The sequence below is a fragment of the Cinclus cinclus genome, chromosome 5 (assembly GCF_963662255.1).
Source record: "Cinclus cinclus chromosome 5, bCinCin1.1, whole genome shotgun sequence".
NCBI lineage: Eukaryota > Metazoa > Chordata > Aves > Passeriformes > Cinclidae > Cinclus > Cinclus cinclus.
Window position 1 is genome coordinate 22,936,296 of NC_085050.1, and position 12,508 is coordinate 22,948,803.

Below are 12,508 nucleotides of genomic sequence, written 5' to 3' on the forward strand. Positions count from 1 at the left end.
AAGAAAATCAAGGAAAACTTTCTATGCTTCCCACTGAAGAACTCTGCATTAAGGTTTACCATAGCATGGGGATTTGCATGATCTTTAAACTGACTGAAAGCCAAGCAGATGTCAGCTATAAATATATGAAATGGCTTCTCAAAATACTCAGCTGAAGAATGAGTGAGGAGGATGTATGTATTACTTTGGGTTATAGAGTCTTTTCTCCTCTTAACCTATTCCATATGACCTGCTGCTGTCTGCAGTATCATATGTTTTATATAAAGGTGGCAAGAGATCAGGGTTGTAATGGAATCAGAGAAAAGTAAAGGAAAACAGGCACTAAAATATATATGCTGCTCTAGCATATAGCTGGTGTAAGATATAAATCAATATAAAATCTGAGCTACCAGGTATAGCTTGTGCTAATTGCAGAAAAAAAAATAAAAGAAAGCATGTTCCTTTGAAATTGGGCTTTAATCATAACTATGCATGGAACATAGGCAGTTTGATGAAGGCAAGTATGCATGCCCATTTATTTTATCTAATTTTATCTTCTTCAATTAAGGAATTCTAGAGAGGTTACATAGTAAGAAAAAAAAAGTCCTGCTTATATTGTAGATATGCATTATCTCTTATTTTATCCGTGTGCTGGATATAGTGCATGAATACTAAGTCATGGCATAGATTGTGGAATACACTCCTTTTTTAAAACTTAAAAAACAAATAAAAAAGATAAAAATCATAAATCAACAAATGCAGGTCAGTTTATGATAGTTGTATGTTTTATATCACACCTGCTACTTGAAAAATAATTGAAAATATTTCTAAGCAAGGTCTTAAAACTTGTAAAATTTTTATGTACATGTGTGCACATAAAATGTAAGAATATCACCGGTGGCAGTTTCCCGCTGAAATCTAGATTATGATTTTAAACACTGATAAATACAGAGACAAGAAGGTTTTTGTTGCTGGCAATTCTAAGAGAAAAAAGCTAAAATTATCAGGGAGTTTCTGTGTTATAAAATAAATACCCAATCAAATTATTGTTGCTTTCTTTGCTAGCTTTGCTCGTTAACGTCAGAAGGTTAATATTCATCACAGCAAAATGAACAGGGACATGCAGTAAATATGAGTACTCCCTAAATTAAAAACAAATCATTATGTTTTAGCAAGAGGTCATTATTGTGAATTGTTTGCTCAACTGCCATATCGTTATTACTACTCAAAACACCTGTACATCTGACACTTCATTCTTATCACAAAAAATACATACAAAAATAACCTTCCATGGAACACTAGCTAATTCTGTTCTAACTAACATTTTCCTCCTTCGCTTTTACCTCCCACTGAAATCAAACCTGAGCAAATACATAACATAATGAACATGGAGAACCTCCTTCTTCTCCTGCTGATATTAGGGGGAGAAGATCTAGCTTGAGAATCTCCTTATTTTGTGCTAGGCATTTTATAAAATCAGAGCAAAGTTAAACCTGAAGAGACTTCTGAAAGTGAAGTTGGAGATCTTGCAAGGGATCCATAGAAGAAAATGGAGAAATGGTAGGGCAATTTTTAAAGACCTTTTAACACTGAGGAGCATGTTATATCACCTGCATCTTTCATGTATTATCTTTTAGCTATACTGCTACTGTTGATTACTTGGTAGCGTTTAAGGGAGCAGTCAAGACCATCAAGTAGTGTGCAAACAAGGGAGAGGAGTGCAGTCCTACCACAGGTTAGAGCCAAACCACAGAATTCAGCCTTCTCCACTGCAGTGGGTTTGGCACAGGCTGTGAAACAGGGGAAGCCCTTTTGCCTGCAACTGCAAGTTTGTGTATGGAGATGTCAGTCTGTTTTAACAATTTATCATGTTACACATCTGTTTAATATAAATCCATGCATCTCCTTAACAACAAGTCATTGTAACATATTGTAAAGATGTGATTAAAAAATGTAATGGCTGCATACACATCAGAAATATAATAGTTTGCAATTTACAAAAATTTTATATCTAAAACTCTACCAGTTACCTGCCTAGGTTATTGCAAATCCCCATTTAGCACAGCAGTAGTCTCTGTTCATGTGCATGTAGACCATGGTCATTTCAATAATGTATCCATTTGATGAAAAATATGTATGTAGGTTTTCAAATGATATCTTGCCCATAATATGTTTCCTACAGCAATCTGTAGCAATGGCTTTTGCAATGAATTAATATCCATTTGTCCATAAGTGTGTGTGTGTGTGTATATATACAGACATACACACGTGCATGTACATATGGATGTGATTTTTTGTGCATGGGTGTACCGATCTATATATGTGCATATACACTTCTATGCATCCAGTCTAGCAAATAATGCATCATTCTCTGAGAAATTACAAATTATTATTTAAAACTAAGAAATGTTAGTTTTGTATGAAAGAGAAATAGATACTTCATTATGATTTTGCCCCTATCTGCAGATGGTAAAAAAAAACAAAATAACAAGCAGAAATAGGGGTAGGGTTAGGCTCACTGGAAAGAGAACACAATAATTGTTGAAGGTTGAAAATAAAAGACTACTTCAACAGCCAATGAATATTTCAACAGCCAAAAAAAAATTTGAGGATATTTTGAAGAGTTAAATCTGTTTTAAAAAATTCCTATAAAAATATGTTGTAAATGCCTTTTTGATTTGTGTCAAACTTCAAGAAATTGAATTGTGTTAAAAGAGGATGTGGCATAAAAAATTTTAAGTGGTTTGAGGCCCAAAGTTGCATACATTTCCACACGTCAATAATTCTACACACAGTAGTCTGATTAAAGTCAGTTACTTAAATATAATGTATTTTATATTATCGAGGCTTCAATTTGGCTACAGTGCAGTTAGACTTGCTGAAAATTTGCTTTTGGCCTGTAAGTCATTTGGGTAGAAGAACTATTCATAGGTATGTGTGATAGCACTGGAGTCAGCATGCAGCACTTTACCCATGTTCATCTGCAAGTGTATCTGTATCCCCATCTGGACCCAGAAGCAGTTCTGTGTCAGTGGTGAATATGTACATGTAAATATATCTATCTATCTATTTATATATACATATATATATATATATATCTGCATATGTGTGTGTTCAGAAACAGTGACTGTGAGGTAAGGCAGGTGGACAGATGTTTGATGAACTTCTGTGCTTGAACATACATACATGTGACACTTGCATGCCATCTGCTCAGTGTACAGCTGTATCTGTAGTGAAACTCAAAAATGTCTTCTCTGTTTAAGTGCAGAGGAGAAAAATTAACACAGAGAAGGGTGGGAAAGAGAGGTGACATATCCAGGATCCTGCAGAAGGAGAACGCTAGGCTTACCTAACTTCAGGCATGACATGCTGCTCCATATCTGGTGACTTTGAGGTTATTGGATCAGATTGAGAGTGGTTTATGAGCTGGTCCTCTCTGAATGGATTACTTTCCTACACTTGATTTACCCCAATTTTAATTTGGAGAGAACATCTATACTGAAAATTAATCCCTTTGGAAAATGACCCATAATGCCAAGAATGCCACATAGTTCATAATTTACCATGTCATGCCATAAACACGAAAAAAAATTACTTCAGACTAATGGCTTGCATCTTTAAATGGGTACTTAGCATTGCCAGATCTCACTGAGTTCTATTTAGAGATTTAGGATCTCAGATCAGTACATGAGAGTTTTACAGGCTTTTTGTTAATTTTTTGGAGTGGTTCTAACAGGCTGTGCTCATGTGTAATTTGTAAATTGCTGAATCAAGGTGTGACTAGCCACAGAAAGAGGGTTCTTGAAGATAAAACAAATATTTCTTTTGTCTAATTCTATAATTAGAATGAGCGTTAAATAGTTTTTGTCAGCATCTATAGTAAATTGAATAGATCTTTAGCTGTGTCATTATCCGTTGCTTATATATATATTATTATAGGTACTATTACTAAAGAAATTAAATCGATTTTTTTAAAATTTAAGATAGCTCATTAAGCAGTTTTCTATGTATGTGCAATGTGTAAGCATGTGTGTAAATATTAAAAGCTTTCATCCCCTTACTAAGACTTCACATCTCATTTAATCTTGTAAATAAAATTGGTCTGTGTTTGTTGTTGTTTAATATCAAGACTTCACATTCTCAATATGAGGGAATTTCCTTTAAATCTGATAACTTGAGTTCCCTTGCTAATAATAAAGTTGACAAGATTACTGAATATTTGGTATAAATCTTTCTCTTCATTTACAGTGGTTATAACTGCCAGAGAAAGAAATGGAGGTATTTTCAGGTGTTGTCTTGATCCAAAGGTGATTTTTTGCAGAGACTTCGAAGAAAGCAGTTCTCTATTTTCTCGAAATGTCATAAATTAGAAATTAAACCCAAAATTTTGTTTTTTATTTTTTCAAAAAAAACCACTAAAATTTGAAAACAGGAACAGGATTTCAGTTTTGTGAATAAGGGAGTGAAAGAAAAACTTCCAAGTTTTTATGTCTGCAATTTTTTTTTTTTTTAATTCTGGAAAGAGACTGTTTTTGAGATGACAAGACACCCTGGCTTTGAAAACAGGGGTTCATTACATGTTGCTTGCTTTTCTAACTTCAGAAACACATTGAAGAAATGATTGTACTTAAGGATAAAATATCTGTATAAAAGCTCTCATCCAAGCTTCTAAGCATCCTTTCAATTCTTTGAAATATAAAAACACCTTGAAAGGTAATCTGGCAATTAATCCATCAGTATTATAAATGTATCCGACAGCTGAATTATTCTGCCAGTGAGTAACCTGCCATCTTGCTCTTGGGCCAAAAAATAGCAGTGGCCCCAGTGGCAGCCAGCTTAGGAAGTGAATGAGTTGAATGGAGATTTTTTTGTGGAATAGTGTGGGGAAAAGATGCAGCATCTTGCGAAGGTACAGGCTGTGAGCCAGTTCTCCTTCATGGCAGCCACTGAATGCCACTATGGACTGAAATCACTGACACTCTGAGGTGGAGAGAGGCTGATTGACAAGATGGGACTATAGATCAAAATTGTCTTAAAAGGAGTTTAAAAAAAAGGAATGTGTGACAGGTGTAGCAAGGGGCCATTTGCTTGCAGACCAGCAGCAGTCTCCAGACAGACTGCAGGTGATGGATTAGTTTTCAGGAGACCTGTGCTGTGGAAGCAGTCTGGCGGTTTGTATCTGAATGGAGCAAGTGCACATCATCCATGGAGCTGAAAACCAGGTAGTGTGACCTTGACAACCTGGTGATCTGGCAGAGTGTCCAAACTGGAGTCACAACAGTTTCTGTGTCACAGGAGCTGCATCTTCTGGGCATTGTCACTAACCAGGCAAAAGTGTCTCTGCCCTGTCTTGATTCCTGCCAGCCTTCCTCCTCCTTCTCCCTCTCCTTCTGCTTGCAGGAGTTGTTCTCAGGCCCTGTCCATGCCCTTCAGTGCCCACTGTGCCCATCGAGGTGAAGGTGTAAAGCTGCACACTGTTCTGGTCAGTGAGGGTAGTTTTGTGTCTCCTTCCTCTCCTCTAACTAAGGGCATCTAACTAAGGGATGTGAGGAGAGTTATTACATATCTGTGGTGCAATTGGAAGGAGCAGTGGTTACAATCAGCACAGTGGAGAAGAACTGTAGGCACTGTTTTGCAGACCCTACCTATGTGTGAGGTGAGACAACAGTAGAATAGGTAGGCAATTCAATTCAAGCATTGCACAGCTAGTGGGTTTCTCTCCTGTGGATTCCAACCTTTTCAATTAATATAAATATTTTAATTTCCTTGCCATGTCAAATCTCTTCCAGAACTGGCATACACAGTGCTCAAACTGAAAACTTAATCTGCTGTTATCCTGACATAAACAGGAACTCTGCTGAGATGTAATTGAGGTAGGGAGTGGATAATGGCAATAATAGTTAGCATGTTAACTGCTTTAACTCTCTGAAGCATTTTGTGAGTGTCTGATCTAAAAAGCTGGTTGTTTGCCTGCATGGTTTGTTTATGTATGAGCTAATTCCATTGAAATTCCAGCCTACCTGAGTGTGCATTATCAGTATCTAAGATAGGTTTCAAAATGAGAAGTTTCTGACTGTTTTTATTTTCCCCTATCATAAGATGCTGTCCATCCCCTGGAGATGTTTAGCCATAGCAAGTCATGCTCACAATGATCTTATAGCAGATGCCAGGGATATTCTTGGCATAAATGAAAATCTCATTTGGTTCAGTTGATACAGTAGTCCTGCTTTCCTTTGTTGGTAGAGCTCTTTCAACAAATACCAGATTAGTTTTTCGTGGAACATATATTCACTTGAATCCTCTACCTGCAAAGAGCTCGGTGCTGCTGTGCTCCACTTTTCATCCCATCCTGTTGCAGGTTGACATCCCTACTCACCTTCTCCATATTGTATTCAGCCATGATCAAGTGTGAGGCATTTTACCTGTATGAGGTTGTTGAGGTGCAGGTCAGACACTGCCAAAGAGCGACTGTTGTAGGCTTCTTGTGCTCACACATCAATGAAGTCTGAAGTCTCTGTAACCACACACCAGTGCCTATATTCCAAAGAGAGAGGGAACAAAACCTGAAGTTTACTAAAGACTACTCAGCATGACCACACAAGAATAAAACATGCATTCTTATACCTAATGATTTCATAAAAGGTCTTACCTTATTATTAAAATAACATATTCTTTTGTTATGAGTAATGAAAGCATAAACCAAAAACAAGTGTAAAGAAGATACAGGTTTATATGTTGAATTTAATCTACAAAGTGATCTTAGCAACGTTGGTAAATTTTTGAAAATCAAATTGTTGGAGGAAAAAAAATGCCTCGGCAGCTAGGCTCCATCTCTGATCTGTGATCAGAAGGTTTTCTGCAATATTGTAATGGTTGTAGCACACTGCGTTGTCAGACCAAGACAGAATATGAGAGAAAGGGATCAAAACTTGCAAATATTTATAAAACTGGTTATATGCTGAGGCACAGAAGTGCCCAGTACTGTTCTTTAAAGGACACTGCTTTTTGTTGATGTTTAATCAAGCATTTTCCATCCAGTGAGGTGAACTTTTGTAATTATTTTAATGCACTAATGCTGCTATTACCCTGAGGCTGCAACAAGGACCATCTATATGCCTACTTAAAGATAATACTTCATTATGCACATATGTAGTCCCAATTATATATGGAGGCACATGAAGTGTTGTGAACAAATGCGAGGTCAGGGCCACTGAGAGCATTTTTATCCACGAGACCACAATATGTTACATACCAGGTTTTTTATTATTCATTGTTGGAATGTAGAACAATATAATTTGCTTTGAAAACAATTCTGCACTGTCACAGTGGAATATTTCAGCTTCTGTTATTGTCTGTCAACTAGCCATAGTCACTAGTCCTTAATAGCTCTTTCAGTCTTCATAATAGCTCTTTCAGTCTTTAATAATTTTTATACTTTATTTCAAAATAGGCAGTAGAGTTTGACCTGGTAATCAACAAGTTTAGTGCCAGAATAATCCTTTTATCTGTCTTTCTCTGTTTTGACATTTATGAAATTGTGAAAGTCATGCTTTGGACATCCTTATTTTCCCCCACGTTCCAATGTGCACAAAATAATGAACCAGAAGGCACTGAGAACTACTTGCACCAAAGAAATGTTTATTCTGAAAAGGATACTTGGTACGTGGAAACCTTCTCCTGAGAATATGCAGCTTTGTCTGAATAGGGCACTACTATCTTGTGGTGAAATTGAGGTATTTTCAAACTATATTGCTGACCCAATTTTGAAGTACAATACTCTGAAAGCGAGATTATGATTCATGTAAGCAATTTGAATTCTTATCCTACATATGCTTTTTTGAATTTTTTGTAGATGTCTTTTGTAAAGGTGTTGTTTAATTCCCTGGAGAGCTTGTTCGGAGAACAGAGAATGTGAGAGAGTGGAGTCAGACCTAATGAATCTTTAAAAACAAACTTTCATCTGCTGCCACTAAAACTTAAATGCACAGAGCAGCCTGTTTCCCGGCAGCCAGGAATGTGGCAAAGCAGCCTCGGCCTCCATCGCACTTCCTAGAAGTGAGCGGCGATGGCGAGAGCGTGGTCTGGCTGGCAGGCCAGGAAGTACCGTCTGTTGCAATGACTCCTGTAGATACCATAATTCCAGTATGTGCAGGGACAGCCCCCAGCCTTAGTGCCACCTCTATAAAGCAACGTGCTCTGGCCACACACCTTCTGTCAGCCGGGGCATCTGGTGGGAGAGATGCAGGTGTGCCAGCAGCACAAGAGGAGGTAGGGCATGGCCTCAATACAAAATGAAAGCAGGGCCAAGAGCAGTTGTCAGTGCCTGTAAAATGTTCGCTCTAAGCTCATCTAGGACTTTTCCTTTGTTTTTCCCCCTTTGTGGAGTAAGCCAAAGCTTGGAGTGTACTAGAAATGAAGGGGGAGCAGGCTGGTGTGTTAGGGTACTGAAAGTGGAGAGTGTTACAGTAAAATACAGTATATGCCCTTTGTGGCCATCATTCATTTCTGTTCAAATAGCCTTCAGGTGTAATGTCTCTCTACATATATGAAGGAAACAGAAATATAATATTTATATAACAAACATGTGACATTCGGAAATTATGCAGTGATGTTTTCTTTTTAATTACTCTTGTTCATCAGAATTTGTCTTCAGTTTTGCTGTTAGTGATTTTCAGAGCATCTTGTGTGTCACCCTGTGTGAGCAGTGAATCTTGCACACAGCTAGTGGGGAAGAAAGAAATGCTTTCAAAATAGGAAAATTTGACTGAATGCTGGCAGGAGCTCAAAAGCGATTACATGCTCTGAAGAGTACTCTTCGTTCAGTTTTACAAGGGAGTAAATGCCAGGACAGTTATATCCCATTCAAATCAAGTTTTGACTGGGGCAAGCATCAGTAGTACAGCTTTCTTTGGCTTGTGCTTCTTGATTGTTGAATTGTTGAAAGCAATTTGTAAAAAAAAAAAAAAAAGGAACTTATTTTTGTGTATTTTTGCTGTGAATCCTTCATTGCTTTTGAAAATTGTTCAGGTTCATGCGATTTGAGATTCACACCTGAGGTTTTTGCTTCCTCATTGTCACAAATGGTTCTGTGTTACTGTTCCATATAGGATTATTTAAATAGTCAAATTGGTTAGCAAAGAGCTTTTTTCTCCTGACTACCTCTAGAGACTGTGGGTACATTTTCAGGGGAATCTGAACTGATCATTTAAGGATTTAGGATTCTTGGTGAAAGAGGCAGGGAATGTCTCACAGCATATTAGTAGCAGTTATACCAAAGTTAATTGAATTTTATTAGTCTTTAGACAATTGAAGGGAAAAAATAGCTTGTGTCAGTGGAAAATGGCAAGAGTGATAAGACTGTTAGCCCCTGTGGAGCAGCAAGAAGGTTATTTACGCAAATAGCTGTTGCACACGCAGCTGGCTGGGAGGAAATGGAAAAGTTCATCATCCTCAGTAAGAGATACTTGCCATGCCTGTCCAAAGATATGTCCAGGCATCTTTATCAGGAGTGGTTTATTCTCTGTGGGCTATAAATGTTACATTTTATTTTTACTCTTCCAGAAACATCTTCCAGACTCACTGAAGATTTAAGACTGACAAAGTCATGTGGGAGAAAACAAAATTTTAGTCTCGAGTGATGGAATCAAGTCATAAGAAGTAAAGAGATTTGGATGGTTTCTCACTAAATGGAAGTTATATAGAAGGCCTCTAAGACCACTGCATCTCTCCATCCCACTCCTGCTGCACAGACCCTGTACTCTTGGCCTTGGACGTTAATAAAATGCTGGATTCGGTCAAGTGTGTTCTGGTGGGAGACTCTGCTGTTGGGAAAACATCTCTTTTGGTACGTTTCACCTCTGAGACTTTTCCAGATGACTACAGACCCACTGTATATGAAAATACTGGAGTGGATGTCTTCATGGATGGTGTACAGATTAGCTTAGGTCTTTGGGACACATCCGGCAGTGATGCGTTTAAAGGCATTCGCCCCCTCTCCTACCAACAGGCAGATGTGGTATTAATGTGCTACTCGGTAGCAAACCACAATTCCTTTCTGAACCTGAGGAACAAATGGATCAGTGAGATTCGCAGCCATTTGCCCCGCATCCCCGTTTTGGTGGTGGCCACTCAGACTGACCAGCGTGACATGGGTCCTTACAGTTCCTCCTGCATCAGCCCTATAGATGGAAAGCGGCTCGCCCAGGATGTGCGAGCCAAAGGCTATTTGGAGTGCTCTGCCCTCAGCAACAGGGGGGTGCAGCAGGTGTTTGAGTATGCCGTGCGGACAGCAGTCAATCAAGCCAAAAGACAGAACAGACGGAAGCTCTTCTCCATTAACGAGTGCAAGATCTTTTGAGGACTGTCAGCAGTGGTTTTGCTCATGTTTGTTCTTTCTGTTTTCTCACAAAGATACTGCAGCAGAGAGAATGGGAAGTGAATTGAGGGAGGGCTCCTGGCAGGACCACAGTGCAGGTGCCTCTTGTGAGACAGATGTGCTCTTTATCTGATCCTCTACCCTACAAAACACAAGAGCACTGTCTTGAAAAATTAAAGGTGCATACCCTTATTCACAAGCCTGTGTTTGGACTTTGCTAGCCTGAACTGGAGCAGGCCTAGCCTACAGATGTGCAGATAACAGCAATACTGATTTTGGTTTTGTTTCTGTCAATGTTCCTCAGTTGTTGGTTTGTCTGCATCTGCATTTATTTAATGATGAATTTCTGCCTGGATCAGCCCCCACGTCTGTCACTGTGGATATTTTTTTTTAACTTAAGAATGTAGTATATAAAATCTGACCAATGTGTATTTTATTTAGAGGACTCTAGGATATATTGTTGTAAAATCCCAAAAGTTGGTTTTAATATTTTGGAGGGTCTCCCTTTACCTATGCACAAAAATGAATTGTCCTATCTGTGTAATAAATGGCGTGCCACTCCTTAGACATGCCTGAGTCATTGTATAACAGTCATCAGTACGTCCAGCATAGGAGTAATCAAACATCTGTCTCCTGCAGTTTTGTGAGATTTGTTACCTTAATATTTTTCCTCAACAGCATGGTCAAAGGTGGGAAACTAATCTGATTCTTCCTAGACTTCACTGGCTTACAGCCTCAGCAGGGCTTGCATACAGGGCTGGTTTAGACACACAGTTGGGCTGGCAGGGATGAATCGGTGCTACCATCACCTCTTTTGTCCCTGCTGTAATTCTGGAGGCAAAAGTTTTCAATCTCCAGAGATGGAGGATATTATTTCATGAGCACTTAAATTCTCACGTATTTTTAGTACACTTTTTTCAAAACAATGGTTTTAGTGAAACCAGTCATCTACATTAGTAAAAGATTGAGTACATAGCAAAGTTGAATGGGTATATTTAGAATGGCTAAATGACTTTTTTTTTTTTGAGTTTGCATGCTAAGTATAACTGCCCGGGTTGTATATAAATAAGACCAAATCAGGCTTTACATCCTGGGGAGCCTGTCTGGTCTAGAAGCCAAATCCTGATGTAGGTACTGGGGCCAAGTTACCCTCCTGCACAGAAAGGCAGGCTAAAGAAATGGAAACTTCAGGTGTGTAAGAGAACTCTGGTAGAAGATGAAATGGGCACAAGACACAATGCTGTACATTCCCTGTGAACTGTGGCGGTCCCCTCCTCCTCATATTATCTCTCCCCTCTGTCCTGCACCCTCTCTGAGGTTTTACAGATCTGTCTCATCCCAAAAAAATTTCTTAGTGCAACAAGATTTTCTTTGTCCCTTTCCCTGTCCTTCAGCTAGCTCAGAACTAACCTTTGAGGGGTTTATAGCATAGTGTATAAAAGGTGGCACATGGCCCAGTAGGGTTATCTCATCTGTGATGTAGGTCAGCAGGTATTTACACTGTGGGCACCTTGAATACCAGTGGGACACAGAATACACAGTGTTGTGATTGCCCCACTAGCTTCTAGACAGTTGAATATTTACCACTCATCAACTTGACTGTAAGGGGGGCTTCTGATCATAAAAATATCCTGGTCTCATCTGAGGTTTTCAAATAAGCCTTATCTTAAATCTTTACAAACTTCTGCACTTGAGCACACAAGACAGGGACTTCTGTCACCACCCATCTTTCCTGAATTCTTCTCTTTTCTACTTCTTTTTCTTCTCAAGTGTTGATTTCTTCCTGAAACACTAAAACTGACATGTTTGTAAAAGAATCTGAATGGCATGGTACTTGTGTAGTGTTGCACAAGTGGCCAGGTATTTGCGGTCCTCAGTTAAAAATCTTTTGGCTTTTGGGAGAAACATGCTTCTACATGTCAACTCTTGCAACGCCTCTCCACTGTAACTCTAATTTAAAAGTAGCCATTGTTACTGTGAACATTAAAGATTGTATGCAAAATGTCATGTTATGAATTTTCAAATCTGTTATAACTGGTGACATTTTTGTTATGTTCCCTAGTCCACTAATGGATTTAATATCTGGTTTCAACTATTTTTAAAACATATTTTTTCCAGAATGCTCTATTCAATTGTCTTATTTTTTTTTTTTTT

At 38.4% G+C, this 12,508-nt stretch overlaps 1 protein-coding gene across 1 annotated transcript; it reads left to right on the forward strand.

Annotated features, from left to right (window-relative positions):
- The first annotated feature begins 9,760 nt into the window (after window positions 1–9,760).
- On the forward strand, window positions 9,761–10,336 carry RHOH (ras homolog family member H). Its single transcript, XM_062493466.1, has one exon. It carries the CDS (start codon window positions 9,761–9,763, stop codon window positions 10,334–10,336), a length of 576 nt encoding a protein of 191 aa, XP_062349450.1.
- Window positions 10,337–12,508: the final 2,172 nt, after the last annotated feature.

What these genes read in the sequence shown, in the direction of transcription:
- RHOH (XM_062493466.1), top strand. Translation starts at nt 9,761, where the DNA reads ATGCTGGATTCGGTCAAGTGTGTTCTGGTGGGAGACTCTGCTGTTGGG.